General features: G+C 40.7%; 1 protein-coding gene across 3 annotated transcripts in view; it reads right to left on the minus strand.

Moving 5' to 3' along the window:
- Positions 1-23,204, minus strand: part of EDIL3 (EGF like repeats and discoidin domains 3) — a 491,890-nt gene that overhangs the window by 26,486 nt on the left and 442,200 nt on the right. For all 3 annotated transcript variants that reach the window (XM_008261919.4, XM_051854033.2, XM_051854034.2), the window contains one exon: positions 4,807-4,962. In XM_008261919.4, coding sequence (XP_008260141.2) covers positions 4,807-4,962 — 156 coding nt within the window. The remainder of the gene's footprint in view (positions 1-4,806; positions 4,963-23,204) is intronic.

Consider the following 23,204-nt stretch of genomic DNA (forward strand, 5'->3'; position numbering starts at 1 on the left):
GCAAGGGAGGGCAGAGTCCTCATGAGTGGGATCAGTGCTTGTTAGACGAGAGCTGGAGAGCTGGTCCACTTCCCTCTCAAGCACACGAGGGCACTGTCAAGAGGCGCAGACTACCTCCCCCAGCCTCTCTGTCAGCTTCTGTCTTGATCTTGGACTGCTCGAGGCTCCAAAATGGAGCTGTATCCCTAAGACTGTACTTCATTTGAAAAAAGTCATGACTGCCATATTACTTATTGCTTTAAAACATGGGCTCATGGATGGCAGATATTAGGTGCAAGGGCCAAGTTACCGCTTAGGACACCTGCATCCCATATTGCAGTTACTGGGGTGGAGTGTGGGTATACCATTTCCCATGCATCTCCTGTTGCTGCACACCCTGGGAGGTGGCAGATAATGGCTGAAGTACTTGGGCCCTGCCACTCTTGTGGGAGACCTGGATTACTGAGTATCTGGTTCCTGGTTCTGGCTGCTGATGGCCAAATGGGGCATGCTCGGTTAATCTCTCTCTGCCTTTCAAATAAACAAATAAAATGGGGTCTTGGAATCTCCCCCTGTTCACTTCTGGGCAGAGCTATTTAATGTAACTTTTTTTTTTTTTTTTAAACAGAGGCCCTTACAGAGGACATTGTTTAACTACAGTTATCTAGCTTTGTTTTATTATTATTTATTTACTTATTTGTTTTTCAAAACAAGAAAGCTCCCGTGGTACCAATTCAAGTTTACTCAAACACCATAACATTGTGATTAATATATTGGATGAAAAGCCCATTTTCATCTCTAATTTTTCCATATACATACTCTTTCTAAAGTTTATTATTGTTTTACTTTGGCTTATAACCTGAAAAATAAAATACCAAAAATGTCTGAATTCCCCAAGTTTCCTGCTAACTGCAGTAAAAAGCATCTCCAGGAGCATAAAACAAATGTCACTTTGACGTCAGCAAAGGAACATTTGACTTCCAAATAAAAATTCTTTCCGAGTGCATGCTGTAGTGAAATATAAATGCCAGTACAGTATTAAAAGGAATGTCATGCTTCATCATGAGACTCATCAATGGGTCTATTACAAAAGTTACTGGAGTAACATTGTGGAGGATGCGTAAGAGGAAGGGGAGATTGACAACCAAGAGAACATGGGCCCCTGTTCTCTTCAGTGAATTGTGGTGTCTATGCCCACTCCCATATACACAAGGTCACCTGGGTACTGTGGCACTTCTAAGGGGTGCATGCACATGCAAATCCATGCTCGTCCAGGGATGTAGACTCTCCTGCATGCCCCCACGACTGTTCTTGGAATTGACTGAACCTCAGAAAAGAATGCCAAACTAATGAACAGAAAAGATGCTTGTATATGTTCAGAATTCTCTTTCTACAATTTGCAGAAGTCCTGAAATGGTGGTTTTAGTTCAAGGTTGTTTTTCTGAATTCTGTACCTAGGTCTACAAGAGACCTCCCCAGGCATATCCCTAAAATCTACTATATTATGTGTTCAATAAAAACAGAAGGCACAAAAAAGTAATTAGAAATCTTTGTTTATAAAGATTTCCGTTCAAAATGTCCATCTATAAAACACTTCAGAGAACTTTGTCTGCCATAAAGCATTCATTTATTAAATTTATTTGGATAAAAGCTCATGGTTGAGTATGCACTTGTAAATTTTGAAGATCCCCCTGCCTCATGGAATGGCAAACAAGACACTACCCATTCAAGAACCAATAGGAGATGGCTGAGCTTTTCTAACCAGAAGGGAACAGTTAGTCATAGCAGTGATAACAACAAAGCCTGCCTTTTCAGATGTATGCATATGTGTAGAGATTTGCATCTAATGCCTGGGTTTCCAAGTGCATTAAGAACTTGGGTAACACATTTCTCCCTTTAGTTAAATTCCCTTACCTGTAGGAGCAGGGAGGGAAAGTGCCCCGTAGTTTCTTTTACATAAAGTATTTCTTTCCCATAACAGTAATGGCTGCTTCATTCTCCAGTGGATTTGTGTCAGTGTCTCTTTCAATAAAGAACAGTAACCTCGTCCAATGCTGTTCCGTATTGTACTGAATTCACTACACTAGAATCAGCAAGCTGGCTAGATTCAAGTTTGTAACTACCCATTACATTGGTTGAGTTTAGTATGCTCATAATTAAAATGGTTTAAGTTTTCAAAAACTTTGCAGTGTCTCCCCTCAGCATTTTGGCTTCTACTGTTTTTTCCAGTAAACACCAGGGGTCAATTCTCTGTCACAATTTTCCAACTTTTGCAGTGGGAGCCTATTTCATTCTCTACAGTAAGACTTATGTTGGTAACGTTCAAATCACATGTTACCATACATACAGTTCCTGAAGACACAGATTTACAGCTATTATCTATTTAAGCTGTGCTTAGAGAGGGGGGTTTCTGGGGCTCTGCATCCATCTGTAAGTTTAAGATGTATACTGCAAATCCTAACTCAATCACTAACATGACAAAACATTACAGCTACTAAATCAACAAGGGTGATAGAATGTACTCATCAAAAAGTCAATCAATCCAATGGAAAGTGGAAAACAGGATAAACACAGAAGAGAAGTGACAAAGAGGAAGTAAATAACCCAATGATAGATTTAAATTCAACTACATCAATACTCATATCAAAGCAAACAGTTAAAACATCCCGGTTAAAAAGCAGACTGGTCAGATCAGAGTGAGGGAGGCTCAATTATATAGAGTGTAAAAGAATGCATTTCAAGCATGCATTACAAATAAAAGTACATGGATGGGCAAATACATATTCCAAGGCGTCATGAATGAAAACTGAGGCGCCTGTGGGAATCTCAAAGATGTCAGAGCTAAAAGTATTACCAGGAATGCAGGTGTTCCTTTTCTAATGGTGACAACTACTTGATCAAAAGTAAATTAAAATGTTAGCTATTTATGCATATTTTTAAGAGCGTCAAAGTACATGAAGCAAACAGTGATAAAATGGCAAGGAGAAATGGACGCGTCCATAATTACAGCTGAAGATTGCCACATTCCTCTCTGTAATTGATAGCTCCAGTAGATGGAAGATCAGCAAGGATACAGAAAACCTAAATGATATCATCAAGCAACTCGAGACACAATTGACATTTTAATTATGTTTCCAATGTAGAAAATAAGATGCATTAATATGCCATGTCTCCTTGACCAATTAAGGGAAAATTAAAAACCTTCTCAAACTTAATCATTTACGTGTTTCGTATAGATGGAAACAAAGAAGGTCTTCAATAACTTAATCCTATCTTCCACTATGTTTTTTTCTAAAACAACTAGTACAGGATTGCACTATTATAAATGTGAATTTCGGGAAATATTACCCATAGGCAACAGAAGAAAATACCTATCTGTCTTCAAATTCATTTCCTGGCTGTATCTGAAGTTTCGGAAGCTTCCTATTATGAACCATTCTATGCATTAGAATGCCTATTGCATAGGGGAAGGACAGGCACTGAAATAGCTACTTTCAATAAATTATAGCAGACATTTGTCAATAGCTCAGAATAAATCAAGAGACAGTTTTATAAAACACCCAATATTTTTACTCTAAGATGTCATGCATTATAAAGCAAGACACTGTGTTATGTTCTCCTAGGAAAGACTAAGTTCTCCCAGTTAAATTGTGACATTGTAAGATGCAACCATTTCCAAGATATTGCAATATGAAGCCTGTGTGTGTCTTGAGATGTTAACTGGATGCATTCTGAGATGTCAGAACTTGAAAAAGGGTGGCTTTTGAACATCTAAGCCTAAAAACACATCTCCTCTAAAGTAAATTTCGTGTGAGCTGAATTCTCTATGTCATTGAAATACCCATGCCTGGCCTAGTTTTTCTGGGGACATTTATAAATTCTGTCTTGAACATCTGAAGACAGATACTGTGAACCTTTCTACCAGCTAACGATACAATAGCATTAAGGCAATAATAAGGTTACACACATGTAAAAGAAACTGTTAACTCAGAAATACAGAACATGCATGAGTTTGTCATGTTTTCTTCAACATCCTTAACCTATAGATTGCTGTTTATGTGCTTCAGAAAGTGAGAGAGTTCTTTGTGCAAAGACCTGAGCAATGAATTAAGTTGACTTCATTAGTTTCACTAAGGCCATATTTTAACCTCTGATTTATTACCCTTGAGCACTTTGATCCTCTAGGGTCCTCCAGAAATCAAAACCAGCAGATAGAATGAGACAGGACGAAAATGGCAAGAACTTTTTAGAAATATGGCTAGAACCTGTGTGATACCTATGTTTTTAAGAAAAGTTACACAAGTCTATAAACTAAAACATAGTAATAAAATTGAGCAGAGAAATATGATTATTAAATTATCAAAATAGTCAATGTATCTATCTCTAAAATTCCTAATTATCAAAATATTCAAAGAAATCATTTAGTTCACCTTGAAATACTCTTTCCCAAAGAACATTTTTCCTAACACCAGCAATTCATTTTAATAATAGCAGTGTGTGTTCTAGCAAAACTATTTTTGAATGCATTATGATCCAGTAGTTAAGCTCCTTTTGAGGTTGAAATATGTTAGGAGAACATTACATTGCTAGATCTTAGATAATATAGAAAATGTTGCCAGAAATGTGTTTTCCTTGATCAGTTATCTTCAGCCTTAGCAACATAACCACAAACTGCTTTACAGTCCTTTTGCGGTTTCTCACGTAACGTACGTTTCCAGTACATGCAGCAGGTATTTTCATGTGCATGTATAAGCAAGTCCTTTGTTCACACTTGGATATAACTGGATTCCTTACCTGTGCCCCTCACCACCCACACGGATAGCTCACCTTATCTTTTCTTTGCTTGTCATCCTGGTAGACGGTCCAGTGCTCCCCATCATTGCTGTAAGCCAGTTTGTAGGAACCAACGAACTGTACGTGACCAAAGTCTTTAGCTCCTTGTGTAATGATGCCCGTCACTTTGGTAGGGACAAGAAGATCCACCTGGAAAAAGCAAAATGTATCATTTACTCTCAGCGGTTGAGTTTGCCCATCTCTTGATTTCAGGAGATTAAAAATCGTGTTTGTGAAGCCACAAATTGGACTGATTATTTGTATTTTGAAACAGATGACTGAATCTGTTATTGGACTCTACTTTTGATTTCGCCACTGGGTAACTACAGTTCAGTCTCCTTTAAAACAGATTAATGGTGACTTCAGTCTGCCGATTAATTGTCTATTCAGTGGATTCGTCTGGCTGTGTCAATTTTGTATGAAAGAGAGAACAGAACTAGCAGGGATGATCTTCTTGAGACTGACCATTATCTCCCAGACCTTATGCTTATAAATTCCATTTACTGACTTTATTGATAAGTTCATTAATAACAGAAATCAAATTATAGCTCTGTAGTCCTCAGGAACAAAACTTATATTAAATGTTTCAGAATTAAGCATGAAAGAAAGTCAACCCTGTTTCCACGAATTTATTCAATGCATTAGTATATAACAGAGCAATAGCAATCATTGCCTAGTGAAAACCCCCATTCAGAAAATCACAGCCTTAAAAAGTGGAAGTGAAGCTAAGGATTCTTCCAAGCAAAAGAGGATTAAGACGATGAAGATTTTAAAAAGGATACACATTTGTGCCCACAGGTGTTATAGTCTGCAGATTCTGTTGGGGGTTAGTATCTTTTACAAAATTTTATTTTCATTTTGTTAGAAAGGCAAAGACATACAGAGAAAGAGAGTGTTCCAAGCACTGGTTCACTCCCCAGGTGCTGGCAAAAGCTAGGATCGGGCCTGCCAATTCAGAACTCAACCTGGGTCTCCCATGTGGGTGGCAGGGACCCATTGTCTGCTGCCTCCCAGGGTGTGCTTTATCAGGAGGCTGGATCAGAGGAGGAGTAGCTGGGACTCAAACCCAGGCAGGCAGTCCCATATGGGAAATGGAGGGGGAGGTGTCCCCATGGAGTTTGTAAGCAAATCTTAAAAAGGTCTGAGACCAGGGAAGTGTAGTAAGCATTAAAGTCACCAAAAATCAACTGAAATGCAAACCAAACAAAATAACAACACCACCCCAGGGGTGATTTGCATCAGAGGAGAACGCATAACCTTCGCTAGTAAAGTCATTCTCCTTGGTCTCCAATTCCTTTGTGTGTCTCTTCTTACATCACATAGTGCCAATTTAAAAGTCTCCAAGACTCTGTTTTCCCGGTGGACAACTCTTGCAAGAACTTTACCTTTTGCCCGACTTGTGCTCCTTGATCTACAGCTTCCACTCTCTTCCTGCAGTGAGCCTCCTACCTCCTCCTGTTTCCTATGACTAACTCCCTGCTACATCCTTGATCTTATCGTCTTCCACTGTCAGGATCCTAAGCCTGACCTTAGTGCTCTCTACCACTCTGTCCTTTTGTTTCTATTTCTGGTCCTTTATCCTGTAAGACGTGAGGCAGCCACAAATAGACGGCATGGGTCAGACACAGGCCACGAATGAGGGAGGAAGGACGGGGGAGGATGGGTAGAACAGGACCACATTTAGTAGTGTAGGTGCCCGTCAAGAACAATGTGGAAAAATACCCCAAGTCTCAGGGCCAGGAAAATCCCTTTTTTAAATTCCTGTGACTTTCTTGCTCACTTTTTGGGCTCATTCTGTGTCTGTGAAGGGAATGCCATGATGTTCTTAGAATTGCATCTACAAATCACACTGATTCAGTTAAAAATTAAAACAACATTAAATATTTTGGGTTCAAATAAGACAATGGATTGAGACTGTCATTAAAACATTCTATTAAAACATTCCAGCCGGCGCCGCGGCTCAGTAGGCTAATCCTCCACCTAGCGGCGCCAGCACCTGTCCTGGTTGCCCCCCTTCCAGGCCAGCTCTCTGCTGTGGCCAGGGAGTGCAGTGGAGGATGGCCCAAGTGCTTGGGCCCTGCACCCCATGGGAGACCAGGAGAAGCACCTGGCTCCTGCCTTTGGATCAGCGTGGTGCGCTGGCTGCGGCGACCATTGGAGTGTGAACCAACAGCAAAGGAAGACCTTTCTTTCTGTCTCTCTTTCTCACTGTCCACTCTGCCTGTCAAAAAATAAATTCCATAAAGCCTATCAAAATCATAATTTTTGCTATTCTCCAAACAAATATTATTTAAAAATCACATGTCCTGAGCCACAATGTGGGATGGAAATATTATGATATCTTGGGAAGAAAATGGTTGATGTCTCACATTGTGCTAAGTATTTCCTACTCTGAATAACCAGGTAAGGAGGAAGATTATCTCCACCTTACAGGTGAGGAAATAGGAAACTTTAAGAGAGGTCACATCACATGGTGTGGGATCCAAAGATATGCAGTGCATACAGGAGGTTCCTGAATTGAATTCCCACTGAAAGGCCCACCACACTATGAAACGGACAGGAAATTCAAGCCAAACCAAAACAGGACTGGGTTTATGCCACGAGGAGAGCCCTCTGTTGTACCATGAATTTCCTTTCTGTTCTTTGGCCATCTGGACATGTCCTAAATCCAAATCCAACAGTGTAGACACACCTGGGCAAAACTGCTATTCTTCAATGTGCTCTTATGTTGCTGGCACCTAATAAATGAGTGTTTTAAAAAAAATAGAAGTTACAGAACACAGAGTCACTGTGTGGCCATCACAGGCTGTCAGCAGGAGTGTGAACACACCCAGGGCTGAATTCCTGCTCTCCACTTGATAAGGGCGTGGCTCAGGTGACACAACAAGGAGGCCTCTAGCTCTCCTTTTCTGCACTGTTGCTGGCAGCTGGGTTTCCTGCTGGGTGGAGGTGTTCTTTCCCTAAGCTGTGTGTCTTGGCTCATTCCAACAGGTCTCTTTTTTCTCCTACTCCCACTGCGTTCTCCAACATCTTTTTTTTTCTCCATCTAGAAGTGTTTTCCTTTTTTGTTCCAGTGAAGCCAGCTTCTCGACTTGAATAGTCAGCAATTTGTTTCGAGCTGGAGTTTGTCCTAAAATTTGCTGCACTAAACTTAGAACACCAGGCCTGAGCAATGCTGCTTTGAGTGCAAAAGACATGAGGTTGCTGCAGCCTGACACGTAGGGGACTCGCCCCCACAGACACCCAGACCACGTGACCCCAGAGTCAGCATGCAAGATGATACCAGAGAAGTCTCCTGGTCAGCACCTACTGTTTGCTTGTGGCCCAGGGCCGTTCTTCCCTCCTGCAGATCTTCTGGGCTCACGCTGAGCTGCAAATGTGCTGGACAAAATTCCTTCTGCTGCTTTAGACCCTCCCTCCCAAGGTTTGGCTCCGATGGAGTGGGTAACTGAGGACATTCGAGTGGGTACACTTTTGGCTTAGTACACTGGGCTTCGTGTCTGGATCATTATTAAAAGTGCTTCCATGGAGCAGGCCCTCAACAAAAGCTCTGCTGACCTGACCAAGAACTATGTCTCACCTATGGATGAAAAACCCGTTCATGGCTAAGGATGCCGCACCACTGTGTAGCATGGGAGGGAAGGCGAGTTGCCTTTCTCTCTAGCTTTGTTCTATGTAGGATGCCATTACTGGTCTAGGAAAGACAGTATCACATTTCTCCATTCGTTTTCAGTGGGGAAAGCCACCACCAGCAGTGCTGTCCAAGTGACAGCCAGGACAGTGGAGGGGAGCTGGATGTGTGGGCTTCTGCATAGGCTCTGTGCATGATCCTGACCCTCTCTCCATCTGAACAGCTTCGTCTGCACAAGGCGGATCTTAACATTCATGGGGACAAAATGCGTCACTTCTACTGAGCACGCACACCGATAGGTCAAATGCAGGAATGCCCTAAAAGACACTGGGAGCAGGATGAAGTAAGTTGGAGGGAAGCGTCTCAAGTCAGTCTCAGAACGTTGCTGGAGCAGAAAGATACATGGGAATGAGAGGGACGGACTGCTAGATTGAACTTCTGATTCGTCATCTCTCGTGGTCACATTCTCATGACTGCCGCACCAAGTCATCTCATCCTTAGAGTACACACAAAAAATTAAAAAAAAAAAAACTTGCAGTTTCCAGTTATGAGTGACATAGCCAACGAGAAGTGACGTAACAAATTTTATGAACTATCACATGTCCCTATTTAAATACTGTACTGCAATAGGGAAGTGGTTGTAAAGCAACACGAAAAGAGAAAATTAGATGCCAGGTTGTACTAAGTGATTTATATCACTTTAATTATATGGATGAAAACAAGAGGGAAGGGATACTTACAGCGACGCTTAAATGATATAAAAGTAAAAAATAATAGTATTGCATGGGTCAGGAAAGCCTGTGCATACACTTTGCTGTAAAAGACCCCGTCATGTTTCAGCAAAGCACACATACTGTGAGTGACCGTCTTTCACAAATCGTCTATAAAATCTGCAACTATTTGTTTTTTTTTTTTTGTTTTTTTTTTTTTTTTTTTTTTTGACAGGCAGAGTGGACAGTGAGAGAGAGAGACAGAGAGAAAGGTCTTCCTTTGCCGTTGGTTCACCCTCCAATGGCCGCCGCGGCCGGCGCGCTGCGGCCCGCGCACCGCACTGATCCGATGGCAGGAGCCAGGAGCCAGGTGCTTTTCCTGGTCTCCCATGGGGTGCAGGGCCCAAGCACCTGGGCCATCCTCCACTGCACTCCCTGGCCACAGCAGAGGGCTGGCCTGGAAGAGGGGCAACCGGGACAGAATCCGGCGCCCCGACCGGGACTAGAACCCGGTGTGCCGGCGCCGCTAGGCGGAGGATTAGCCTAGTGAGCCGCGGCGCCGGCCGAACTATTTGTTGATCACGATAAATTGCACTTGAGCCATCTGCATAGGACCCTGGTGAGGCTTTCTTGGACAAGGATAGGGCAGACTAGGAAAGTAACTAGGTTTTCATGGAAACACTCCCGAGGGGGTGAGGAAAGCACGAAGTGATGGAGATGAATAGATGTGTGAGAAGAGTGGACAGGGGCCAGAGGTTCATCAGAGACACGTGCCACCTGGCTGCACAGAAAATGTGCTAGCTTTTTCCTTCACACCATTTATTTTGGCTTATGTATATTTATAATTTCATGGGGCTTTATAAATTAACTCTCTTAAATAGAAATAACATTGAAGCAATCTAACTATGTACTATTTGGAAATGGAGTTACATGCAAAATATTTAGGCAAAGTTGTGTTTCAGTGTAGGCATTTTTTACCATGACAGCACATCAAACAATTGTATATCTACCTGGTTACGTGTTAGGTGCATAAATAAATTGTACTTGGCACTCAGCCAGTATTTTTGGTTATGCGATGTTGGCTACATGGCAGTCTATATGTGCAGTCCCACTAGTTAATGTGATCATCTTACAAGGAGGTAGCATATAGCCCTTGTGTCTGATTTGATGCAGCGGTTCTGAGGTTCTAAATCCTTCACCTACCATTGGGTATGACACTATATGGGTAACATAATTCCAATACTCGTTATTGCATTCTTCACTAATAAAGCTTTAATTTTTATCCATGTGTAAATCTTTAAAATAACAGAAACTGCTTTTTCCATACCATATTTTAAATGTATGAAAACTGAAGAGGGGGTGATTGATTGGGCTAGCAGGTAAGATTGCTGTGTCCCATGTCAGAATACCTGGGTTTGATTCTAAGCATCGCTCCTCATTCAAGCTTCCTGTCAGTGCAGATCCTTGGGGTAATGGGGTTCCATTCTCCCTTGTGGGAGATCAGCACTGTGGCCCTGGCTCCTGGCTCTGGCCCCAGCCCTAGAACTACAGGCACACCAGGAGTGTATCAGTAAATGGAGCTCTCTCTCTGCCTCTGTCTTCCTCTCTCTCAAATAAAAATAAGCATAAAATTACAAAAACTTAATTTAAAAAAATCATACAAATCATACCCTAACATTTCAAAGGACAGAGGGAGTTTTCTGTTGGTGTTTGATGCTAAGCCTTTGACACGTAATACCAAATGCAGCACATGGAGGGCGCCATAAACAAGCTTTCTAACCAGTGGTGATCATTCACCATTGTGTTTTCCAAGATCCCAGTCATGTTTTCAACGTTCCAGATGTGCTAGCTTCCAATTTGAGAGCCCCTTGTAGCTAACAAGGCAATTCTGATGTGAACAGTGCCCTGTGTTAACCTGAGCTGCAGCCTGTGCTTATTGTCAGCGCGAGGCTATTAACCCTTTAAAAGGATTCATTTAGAACCATGCAAGTAGCTCCAATGCACATTTTCCGAAAATGGGATGTAGCATAATAACTGTGATTGTTTAGTATTTTACTCCAGTAATCTTTTTCATTATGAACACAAGTACTTACAACAAAGAAAAATTGGGAAACTGAAAAAATTGAGAAATAACTCTTTTACCATTGGATACTACCAGTGCTGTGGTCACTTCACATCTGTTTTTCAAATTTGCTGTTTCTTTGCATTTAAAAATATTATTGGTTACCAAGTGTGGGTTAGATTTTCATCTACATTTGAATGCAGATAGGTTACAGTTTCTTGGTATTTCACTAAAAATTTCTTTTTTAATTAAAAATGTCATTTATCTATTTATATTTGGAAGGAAGAGATGGAGGGATTGTCTGTCTGCTGGTTCACTCTCCAAATGCTCACAGGGCCAGGCCAAGGCCAGGAGGCTACAACTCGATCAGAGACCCAAGTACTCAATCCATCTCCTGCTGTCCCCCAGGGAACACGTTAGCGGGAGGCTGAAAAGGGGAGCAGAGCCTCCCCCGAAAAGGGACCCAGGCATCCCCAGGGTGTCTCAATGACAGTGGAAAACACCCATCCCGTTCACTAGACATTCTCTGCTTTAAAACTACTCCGAAGACTTGATGTTTTAACAATTCATTTTAACAGGTTATCCAATCATTCATTTATTGGGAAACATTAACCCATCCCTTCCTCAGTTTTTCCATTAAGATCATATTCTCATAAAATCCTAATCCTTTCCTTGAGGCCTCATTTCTCCTTATTTGCACTGAATAAGTTCACAGACTTAAGGTTGTTTGGTCAAATGAAATGATTCTTAATATCAAAATAGATCTTCTTTTAAACATAACATTAGTGAATATTCATTGTGAAAATTTCAATTACGGAACAGAGACATAAAGAACATGTTTAAAAATATTTCTACCATAAATAGGGGATCTTAAGTTTGGTAAAGTAGCAGAATATAAAATTAATACACAAAAATCAATAGCCTTTGTATTCACAGACAACTCCAGACATGAGAACTTCTAATATCAATCCCATTCAAAATAGGTACAAAAAAATTAAATACTGTGGAATAAATTTAACCAAGGACATCAAAGATCTCTGAATAAAATTGCAAAGTAATAAATACATAGAAGAGGACATACAGTGGAAAAATCTTCTGTGTTCATAGACTGGAAGAATCAATATCATCAAATTGTCCATACTACTAAAAGCAATTTATAGATTCAACACAATACCAATCAAAATACCGACAACATTCTTCTCAGATCTAGAAAAAATGATGCTGAAATTTGTATGGACATGCCAGAGACCTGAGTAGCTAAAGCAATCTGAAACAATAAGAACAAAATTGGAAGTATCATAATACCAGATGTGAAGACATACTACAAGGCAGTTAAAATCAAAACAGGCTGGTACTTGCACAGAGAAAGATGGATAGACCAATGGAACAGAACGGAAACTCCAGAAATCAATCCATGCATCTGCAACCAACTTATCTCTGACAAATGAGCAACAGACGGTCTCTTCAACAAATGGTGCTGGGGACACTGGATCTCCACGTGCAGAAGTATGAGACAAGACCCCTACCTTACACCTTACACAGAAGTCCACTCAACATGGATCCAAGACCTAAGTCTATGGCCCAAACCCTCAGATTACTAGAGAACACTGGGGACCCTGCAAGTCATTGGCATAAGCAAAGGCTTCTTGGAAAGGACCACAGAAGCACAGACAATCAAGACCAAAATTGACAAATGGAATCATACCACATTGAGAAGCTTCTACATGCAAAAGAAACATGCAGCCAAGGGAAGAGGCAACCGATAGAATGGGAGAAAATATTTTCAAACTATGCTACTGATAAAGGATTAATTTCCAGAATCTGTAAGGACCTAAAGAAACCCAACAACAGCGAAACAAACAACTCCATTAATAAATGGGCAAAGGACCTGAACAGATATTTTTTAAGAGAGGAAATTCAAATGGCCGATGGACACATGAAAAAATGCTGAAGATCACTAGCCATTAAGGAAAAGCAAATCACAATGGCAGTTAGGTTTCACCTCCCCCATTTAGAATGAGTGTCATCCAGAAATCAACAAACAACAAATGCTGGCGAGGACAGAGGGAAAAGAGTTGGTGGGAATGTAAACTGGTTCAGCCACTGTGGAAGACAGAATGGAGATACCTCAGAAATCTGAAAATAGACCTACCATATGACCCAGCTGTTCCTTCTGAGAATTTACCCAAAGGAAACTATCAGTATATAAAAGAATTATTTGTACCCCATGTTCACTACAGGTCAATTTACAATAGCTAAGATATGGAATCAACCCAGATGCCCATCGACTGAAGACTGGATATAAACATTGTTATATACACACTATGGAATACCACATAGAGTAAAAAAATAAATGAAATCCTGTCATTTGCAACAAAATGGATGCAACTGGAAATCATTATACTTAGTGAAATAAGCCAGTCCCCCAAAGACCAATATCATATGTTCTCTCTGAACTATGGTAAGTAATAGTATACCTAAAAGGTAATCTATAGTAGGGAAATTGATACTTTATGATGTTATGATTTTAAACAAACCTTGTTTTGACTGTTGGGAAGTAATTTTTTTTTCTGTTTCTTCATACTATTTATTGAATTCTCTACTTACTGTGGGATTAATCTTTTGAGTATAAAGTTAACTGAAAATACATCTTTGTAAACACTAAGAATGGGAATGGGAGAGGGAGTAGGAAGAATGGTGGGAGAGAGGTAGAGTGGGAAGAATCACTATGTTCTTAAATTTGTACAGATGAAATTACATGAGGTTTGTATTCCTGAAATAAAAATAAAAGAAATTTTAATCCTGTCATCTAGAGTTAATTTCCTTATGTTCATATATTTGACATTTCCTCTTCCCATATATAAGGTTAACTCACATGCAGTTTGCATTTTTCACTTTTCATGGATATTTTATGTAAATAATAATTTACAACGTTTACATAATGTTCTCTAATGTGAGTGCATAAATGGATCTGAAAATTATTTGACCAATTCCCTACTGATGTTAATTTCTTTCAAACTTTTTATCATTAGTAACAAATACTCTGACTTTTTCTGTATATGTTTATTGAATGGTACAAATGTTTATTGACATGAAGATCCTGCAACTTGGAATATTATATACATTATTTCATTAGTATCTAGAAAGATGGTATACTTCCATATGCAGTAGATTCTAACTCTTTGTTTATATACTCATCATTCTTATGTTTCATAATAATTTAAATTTTGACATTTTCTAAAATTGCATCTTACATTTAATGTATATAAGTGGCACTAAGTTTCATTTAGCCTACAGTTTCTTAAATTTTCAGTCTCACTAATATGCACATCCAGTATCTTTAGCGTCCTTTACCATTTATTGGAGTAGAGGTTTTCTTGTTGATTTATTTTATTTTTTTTTATTTTTTTGACAGGCAGAGTGGACAGTGAGAGAGAGAGAGACAGAGAAAAAGGTCTTCCTTTGCCATTGGTTCACCCTCCAATGGCCGCCGCGGCCGGTGCACTGCGGCTGGCACACCATGCTGATCCGATGGCAGGAGCCAGGTGCTTCTCCTGGTCTCCTATGGGGTGCAGGGCCCAAGCACTTGGGCCATCCTCCATTGCACTCCCTGGCCACAGCAGAGAGCTGGCCTGGAAGAGGGGCAACCGGGACAGGCTCCGGCGCCCCGACCGGGACTAGAACCCGGTGTGCCTGCGCCGCAAGGCGGAGGATTAGCCGTGGCGCTGGCCTTTCTTGTTGATTTTTAACAATTATTTGTATGAGGGTACTTCAAAACGTTCATAGGAAAAGAATAAAAAATGTTTATTTTGGTTCAAATATTATTTAAATTCATGCATGGTTTTTTTATAATACACATTTTTCATGACCTTTTTGAAGATATCTTGAATGCATGAATTTTAATAGTTTTTGTATCAAAATAAGTTTATATCTTTTAATTACATTTTCATGGACTTTTTGAAGCACTCCCATATAAGTATCAATATCAATAATTAAATTTGTTACATATTCTTTTAATTTCTGTCATTTTATTTCTGACACAAAACTTTTCAATTTTCGTTATTCAATTCTATGGCTCATTCCCTTTATGATTATGTATTTTGTATGGCTTAAGAGATCTGCTTAATGAGATAACTATTTACATATTCTACTAAAATTTCCTTTGTTTTTTTGTTTATAACTTTATTTCATCTGTTTTTAACACTTTAGTTTTATGTATATACATAATGTGACACAGTTTCATAACAATGTAATTTTTCTCAATGCTACTTGTTGAATAATCAATTTCTCTTTTGTTTTTCCATCTTTCTTGGCTGACTGCTGCAATGTTTGTCCTTTGTCCTGAAAACTAACACAACAGGTATATTTTGGAGATACTACATATTTCATTCCAGACCACTGTAATATCTTAGGTATCCTAAAAAAGTCAGCAGCATGATTTTTTTTTTTATTTCCCAGTGCAATATAAATGCCACATTTATACTATACTGTTTCAGGGTGGCGAACATCTGGCCTGCAGGCCAGTTAAGGGCCATGCAGCCATTTGGTTCAGCTCTGCCAAGGCAACAGGAAGCAGGACTCGAAAGTCAATGCATCTACAGCTGGCTGATTTTTCAGCTAGTAATTTTCTATGGTCTGAGAATGATGCTATCAATATCCAAATGGCCCTTGCAGAGAAAATGTTCCCATCCCTGTGGCTAGTCCGTGCAGTGTGCAATAGCATTGTCTCCACAATGTGCTGATCCTAATTAAAGATACTTGATGGCTCAAACTTGCTGGTGATCATCTGAGCCTTCAGCTAGTTGTCACCTTCCCGCTGGTGGAGGGTGTTGCCTCCTTGCTGACGACAACTGACCGATCAGAGCAGGGCTCACTGAAGGGGATGGGTGCCCGTCGCAGTGTCTTAGTAAACTAAGACATCACTGACGTCGGCCACTTCGATCAAGTCTTCATTCATTCCAGGACAGATTCCCTGCAGCGTGCCATGCTCCCTGGTGGAACTTCTTTCTGAATTGAAGTCACTCCTCTCCAACCCTACCTGTGATTTGTCAACCAAGTTTCTATCAAACTGATCTCAACACTCTGTTGTCGTTCAACAGTGCAGAGAGCTTCCTTGCCAGCAGCAGATTCCCTCTCGAGACACCACTTAGTTTCTCATCCACAAGGAGCAGTTCCTCATGCCTCAAAGCTTTCTCTTGATTACAGCAATGCAGTCACTTCTGGCCTTTAACTCCATTCTCTTGCTGTTGCCACTGTCTCTGCAGTTACTGCAATAAGGCCTTGAACTTCTCCACGTCTTCCCTGAGGGTTGGAATTCACTTCTTCCAAACACCTGTAACCGTTTTTTTTAGGCTTTAACTTTTTTTTAAAGAAGATTTTATTTATTTACTTGAGAGGTAGAGTTACAGACAGAGAGAGGGAGGGAGAGAGAAAGGTTTTCCATCTGCTCATTCACTCCCCAGATGGCTGCAGTGGCCCGAGCTGGTCTGAAGCCAGGAGCTTCTTGGTCTTCCATGCAGGTGTAGGGACCCAAGCACGTGGGCCATCATTCTACAGCTTTCCCAGGTGCATTAGCAGGGAGCTGGATCAGAAGTAGAACAGCTGGGACTTGGACCAGCACCACGGGCAGAGGCTTGGCCTGGTACACTACAGCATGGCCCCAACCACTGGTATTTTGATCTCCACCCATTAGTCACCAATTTTCTTAATAGCATACAGAATGGTGGCTCCTTTCCAGAAAGTTAAGTTTCCCAGATTTATCAGCCAATTCACCATCCATGGCAGACAGAACCTTATGAAATATGTTCCTATAATAAGACTTGAAAGCCAAAATTACTCCTTAATCCATGGATGGCCAAAAGAATGCTGTTTTAGCAGGTGTGAAAATGACATTAATCTCACTGTGCATTTCCATTAGCGCTGTAGCAGTAATATTTTGAAAGGATGCAATATTTTTTTCATGAGCAGTGGGTCTCCATAGTGGGGTTACAGTAGTCACTAAACCATGTTGTGAACAGATGTGCTGTCATCCAGGCTGCGCTGCCACATTTAGTGCACAGCCAGAATGGATTTAGGATAACTCTGACGGGCCCTGGGGTTTTGAGAATGGTTCATGAGCACTGGCTTCCGGTTCAAGTCACCAGCTACATCAGCCCCTAGCAAGAGAATCAAGTTACCCTTCATGCTCTGACATCAGGACTGGTTTGCCCTCTCTAGCTATCACTGTCCTGGGTGACTGCTTATTCCCAGAGAAAACTGACCTTCATTGAATATGCCATTCTGTGTAGTCACCCTCATCAGTTCTCTTAGCTGGATCTTCCGCATACCTTACTGCTCCATGCCGCCTTGCTGTTTCACCTTGGGTATGCACATTGTAGGGATGGCTTCTTTCCTGTGACTTCATAATCCGACCTCTGTTTGCTTCAAACTTTTAAAAAAATACCTATTGGTTTATTTGGAAGGCAAGCTTACAGAGTGTGAGGGAGAGTCACACACAGACAGATCTTCCACCCACTAGTTCACCTCCCAAATGGCTGTTGGGCCAGGCCAAAGCCAGGAGTTTCTTCTGGGTCTCCCTCGTGGGTGGCAGCGGTTCAAGCACTTTGTCCCTCCTCCACTGTTTTCCCAGGCCATTAGCAGGAAGCTGGATCAGAAGTGGAGCAGCTAGGACTGGAATGGGTGCCCATTCGGGTTCAATCTGCTGTGCCACAATGCCAGACCCTCAGTGTTTTTTCTGCAGCTTCCTGGCCTCTCTCAGCCTTCGCAGAATTGTAGAGATTGAGATGCTTGCTCTCAGACTTTGGATTGAGGCTGTTGTGGCTGTTTTTCTCTTTTGTTCACACCACGAGATTTTTCTTTGTCCATATTGGCGTGAGGATTTTTTTTCTTTATTACCTTTCTGCTCACTAGAGCAGCACTTTTAATTTCCTTCAGTAACTTTTCCTTTCCATCCACAACATGGATAACTGGTATAAGAAGCCTGGCTTTCGCCTATCTTGGTTTCTGATATGCCTTCTCCGCTGAGTTTAATTAATTCTAGCTTTTGAGATAACTTGAGCGATTTATGACTCTTATTTTCACTTGAATACTGAGAGGCCATTGTAGGATTATTAGCTGGTCTAATTTCAACATTTTTCTGTCTCACAGAATGGGGAGTGTTGGAGTAGAGGGAGAGAGAGAGGTGGCAGCTGCTGGCGGGTGGTGCAGTCCACATACACCCAACACCTATGGGTTCTATGTGCTGTCTCATATGGGTTCAGTTTGTCACTGGCCAAAAAAATGACAATGGCAGCCTCAAAGATCATTGATAATTATAACAGATAGCCAGAGGAATTACCAGAAAGCGATACAGACACTTGAAACGAAAGCATGTGTTGGAGACAGGGTGCTGTTGCCTTGTTTGACACAAACTCAATGATAACCTTCATTTTGCAGAAAATGAACAGATCTCAGAGGTCAGAGCGAAGCATACATAAGGTGTGCCTGTGTGCACGCTCAGCCTCCACCAGGATCTACCTTGGCAGGGGTCCCTTTGCTTGCATTTGGGCAACATTAAGTGGATCCCTTCATATTGCAGACTGTTTTCTGGGACATAAAGGTGTTCTCCAAAGGTTTTATCACCTTATATTTAAAAAAATTGCTTCTACTTCACTTGGTGCCTCACTCTATAAGACTAAGGGTCTAGGAAGTGAGTTTTCTGAATATTCCTGCTCTTAATATTTTCATTCTCTTCTGTCCCACCATGCTTACTGCAGCTCAATTCACGATAGCTAAGATATGGATTCAATGAAGATTCCCATCAGCCAATGACTGGCTAAAGAATATGTGACACACACACACACACACACACACACACTATGAAATACTACTCAGCCATAAAAAGTGAATGAAATCCTGTCTCTTGCAACAAAACGGATGCAACTGGAAACCATTGAACTTAGTGAAATAATGCATTCCCTCAAAGACAAATACTGTTTGTTTTCACTGATTTGTAGTAACTAATAGAGTACAAACAATGTAATGTAAATGAGTGAAATCGACATTGAGATTTGATTATTCTCAGCCCTTGCCTCTACTGTTGAGGAATAATGTTTTTTTTTTTCTTACTATTTGTTGAATTTGTTACTTACTGGGGGGTTAAGCTTATAATTACATAATAAAGATTAAAAGAAGAAGAAATGAAGGGTGAAGGAGCATTGAGTAGAAGTATCACTATACTCCTAAACCTGTATATATAAAATACAGGAAATCTGTTCACATTATATAAATAAACATTTTAAAAGCAGTAAAATATTCTTTATATGCACACACACAATAGTTCCAAATGAAAATCTAATCTTATTAAAGCTCAAAGAAACTGAAAAGATAAAACTCACCAACTATAAGCCCTATTAATAAACACATGTGGAGTTAATAAAATCATGAGTGTATCTAATGGTTTTGTGCTGGTTTTCTTACAACATATACAGGAGGAAAAGCTTGATTTTCTGTAAGATACCATCCAAAATTTATTTTTGACATATTTTGGGAAAGGGTTCTCAAATAATTATAGTTAAAAGTAACTAAAATTGACAGTGAGTTAACCAGTTAGGTATTCCCCAGTATCTCCAAGTTCTATGACAAAAAGGACAAAACAGGTGTCAAGAAAAATATAATTTTTTGAAAGCTCACTGAGATATTAAAGACGAATTTCTGCTAAGTTCATCAAAAATGAGGTTATCCTAGTGGAGCTGAATTAACATATCTTTTAAAATTTGCCTTTCAAACCTGATTTTGATTGGGTGAGGGACTATGGTTCCATGAATACTAATTCAGGGTAATAGCTAATTAAATTAGTGTACAATTGATAGCATCGTTATTAATTGGCTAATTAATTTAATACAAGTAACTGATCAAAAAACATGATGCTATCCAACAAAGGTTATCCAAACACTGTAATTTCAGCAGTGCCAAAGCCCAGTGGAAGTAGAAAATGAGTGAAAGTCATCAGGAAAAGACTTCTGTGACATTTAGAGAACAACTGCATACGTTTTAGGGAGGAATTGAAATAGTCTTATTTCTGATAGCATAGTACGCAGCTTGCCTAGGTCAGCACTGGGTCAGCATGCTCTCTAAAGTTAAGATCTGGTAACCAGAGATCAAATTTGATGCATTTCAGTAGCCAGGATTGTGCTGATTATTCATATTGAGAAATCTGTTCAAATCTGTCTTTGACAACTACCTTACTGACTGTAATTTTATCAAAGGCACATTTGGTGTAACTATTCTATGTTTTAGAGGCTGACATGCACAAACACATACATCTAGATCCCAGTATGTGGCAAAATGTATAGTTACATATTCTCTTACAAATAAAAATGACAAAGACTGAAAATGACACAGCCACAGAGTGAAGCATACTTCAGTGGCAAATTACATGGCATATGCTACATATTCAGAGACCCAGGAAAGACAGGAAAGTTGAGAGCGGCTTGCTGGAGGAGCTACGCGTTTTACGTTGATACACAACCAAGCCACTTCTAAAAGTTGCAAACCATCCATAGAGTCCCGCACATCATTTTGTTTCATGAGGCCACACCAGTCTTAATTCTAAATTTTTCAGTTTTAACTGGATGTCTGCATGGTTTATGGTGACTGACTTTGGGGCTGAAACATGTTCAACAACAACAACAATGCAAAGAATTATAGATGCAAATGTCCCTCCTGGACCTCACAAAAGGAAGTGGAAAGGGCATAGCCTTGCAGGTGTCCATCCTAAGGGAAATGCTTGGGGAAATACAGCAACGGGGTCAGCAGCAGCTCTGCAGCTAGTGGGAGAGGATGACGGTGTGAATGCCAACAACAGAGAATGCAGACTGCCCCAGACACGGCTCTTTCTGTCTGACTCTCTCATCCAAAGGACAGAGTGTGCATACAGTACAGGTAGACGGGATGAATCCTATTTCCACGCCAGTGCATGGTCAGTCAACCATCGCCTGTCTTTGCAGGAGGATCACCAGGCAGCAGTGGGTCTGAGAGGGCTGCCTAGTACACACACAATTCAACTGTTGCACAGATCGCCACTGAAATTCACAGCTACAGGTTTTCTCACTACCCATTCGATCAACATGCTTTACCTATTTATATTCATCTTCATTTACTGATGGCACAAAGATCTTCTCTCTCTTCTGCTGTGATTGATGCTAATTTCCATTGGTTCTCCGTGAGAACTCATCAGACTTATTTCTCAGGGCCTCAATGTATACTTCTCGTCTGTTCTTCCTTGTAGATCTGAGGCCTTTTCAGTTTAATAAGTGGTGGAATATAAAGCCAAGTGCCAGATGGGGATAAAATCTGAATTTGGATACAATCTAGTGGACATAGTTAAGTCCTACCAGGCAATATGGTATGGATGTATCTGTAATGAAGTCCCCGAAAGTGTATTGCTACTAGTTACAGTGCTCTGGCTTGAACACTAGGAATACAAATTAGCATAAAAGATGCTCTTGACTACACCTTAACGGTAAGAAGATTATGCAGCTGCATGCGTGCCTGTCTCAGAACCCAAAGCCTGGCTGCTTTCTTGGTGCAATCAGCTCCAAACAGCTCCACAGTTTTAAAACCACATTCTTGGCCGGTGCCGCGGCTCACTAGGCTAATCCTCCGCCTTGCGGCGCCGGCACACCGGGTTCTAGTCCTGGTCAGGGCGCCAGATTCTGTCCCGGTTGCCCCTCTTCCAGGCCAGCTCTCTGCTGTGGCCAGGGAGTGCAGTGGAGGATGGCCCAAGTGCTTGGGCCCTGCACCCCATGGGAGACCTGGAGAAGCACCTGGCTCCTGCCATCAGATCAGCGTGGTGCACCAGCCACGGCGGCCATTGGAGGGTGAACCAACAGCAAAAAGGAAGACCTTTCTCTTTGTCTCTCTCTCACTGTCCACTCTGCCTGTCAAAAAAAAAAAAAAAAAAAAAAAAAAAAAGAAACCACATTCTTTGACTCTAAAACTATTCATGCACCATATTTTCTATTACAATGAAATAGCTCATGAACCTCAGGCTAACATTAGGTATGGAATTAATAAATCACTTGAAATAAACTCATAATAAACTTATTTTAGGCCTATGTAGTCAAATTTGGAAAACTTCCCAACTTATAGCTTACTTCACTGGTGGATTCCTTGCAATGTGAGGAATTTCACGAGTCCTGCTTATTTGCAAAATAGAAAAATAAAGGGTTTATGTGTTTTTATCACAAAAATGATCAGCATCTGAAGAGACAAGTATCTTTACTCTGGTTTGAATGCTACACGCGCTACATGTGTCTAAACATCATGTTGTGACCCATAAATCCCTGCAATTTTTTTGTACCAAAGGAAAATGCAAAGTAATTTTTAAAGAAAAACCTGAAGAGGCACTCCTGCTGGTTGGACGTCTTTGACATGACTGCCCTGATGGCCCATCTCAGGCCTCAGGTGCAAAGATAACTGAAGAAAGAACCTGAGGTGACAGCAACAGGAAATACAGGTACCAATCCCTTGTATTTGGTTCTAGAGTACAACTAGCTCACGGTCTTGGAATCCCAAGGTATTTTTAATGAAATTCAGCCTCTGGTTTAAACAAAAAAGGTATCATATAAACATTATTAGACACTAAAAGTGTCAGGAAATTATTTTACAGTGGAACCATTCAACCAGGAAGTACAAAAGCAAAAAATGTCAATTAAGAAATCATCCTTACATGCTCACAAGATTGGTCCCTTGAGCTTACTGTCTGTTTTATCTAAAGAGGTTATTTTTGCATGCTGTTCCTATTACGGAGAAATCTAGTACCTTTCCATAAATGCTACAATTTCCATTGGTTTTGGAAGCACAATATGAGTATAAGCTCTGACACATCTGTATGTTAGGATCCACACAAACAACTCCTTGAAGGCTCTTACAGGCTGAGGGAAGAGCCACAGTGACCGTGAATGGTGCTTGCAGCCCTCTTGGTCTATTACACTGAGATGTGCGGCTT

Source organism: Oryctolagus cuniculus, chromosome 14 (genome assembly GCF_964237555.1).
Source record: "Oryctolagus cuniculus chromosome 14, mOryCun1.1, whole genome shotgun sequence".
Lineage (NCBI taxonomy): Eukaryota > Metazoa > Chordata > Mammalia > Lagomorpha > Leporidae > Oryctolagus > Oryctolagus cuniculus.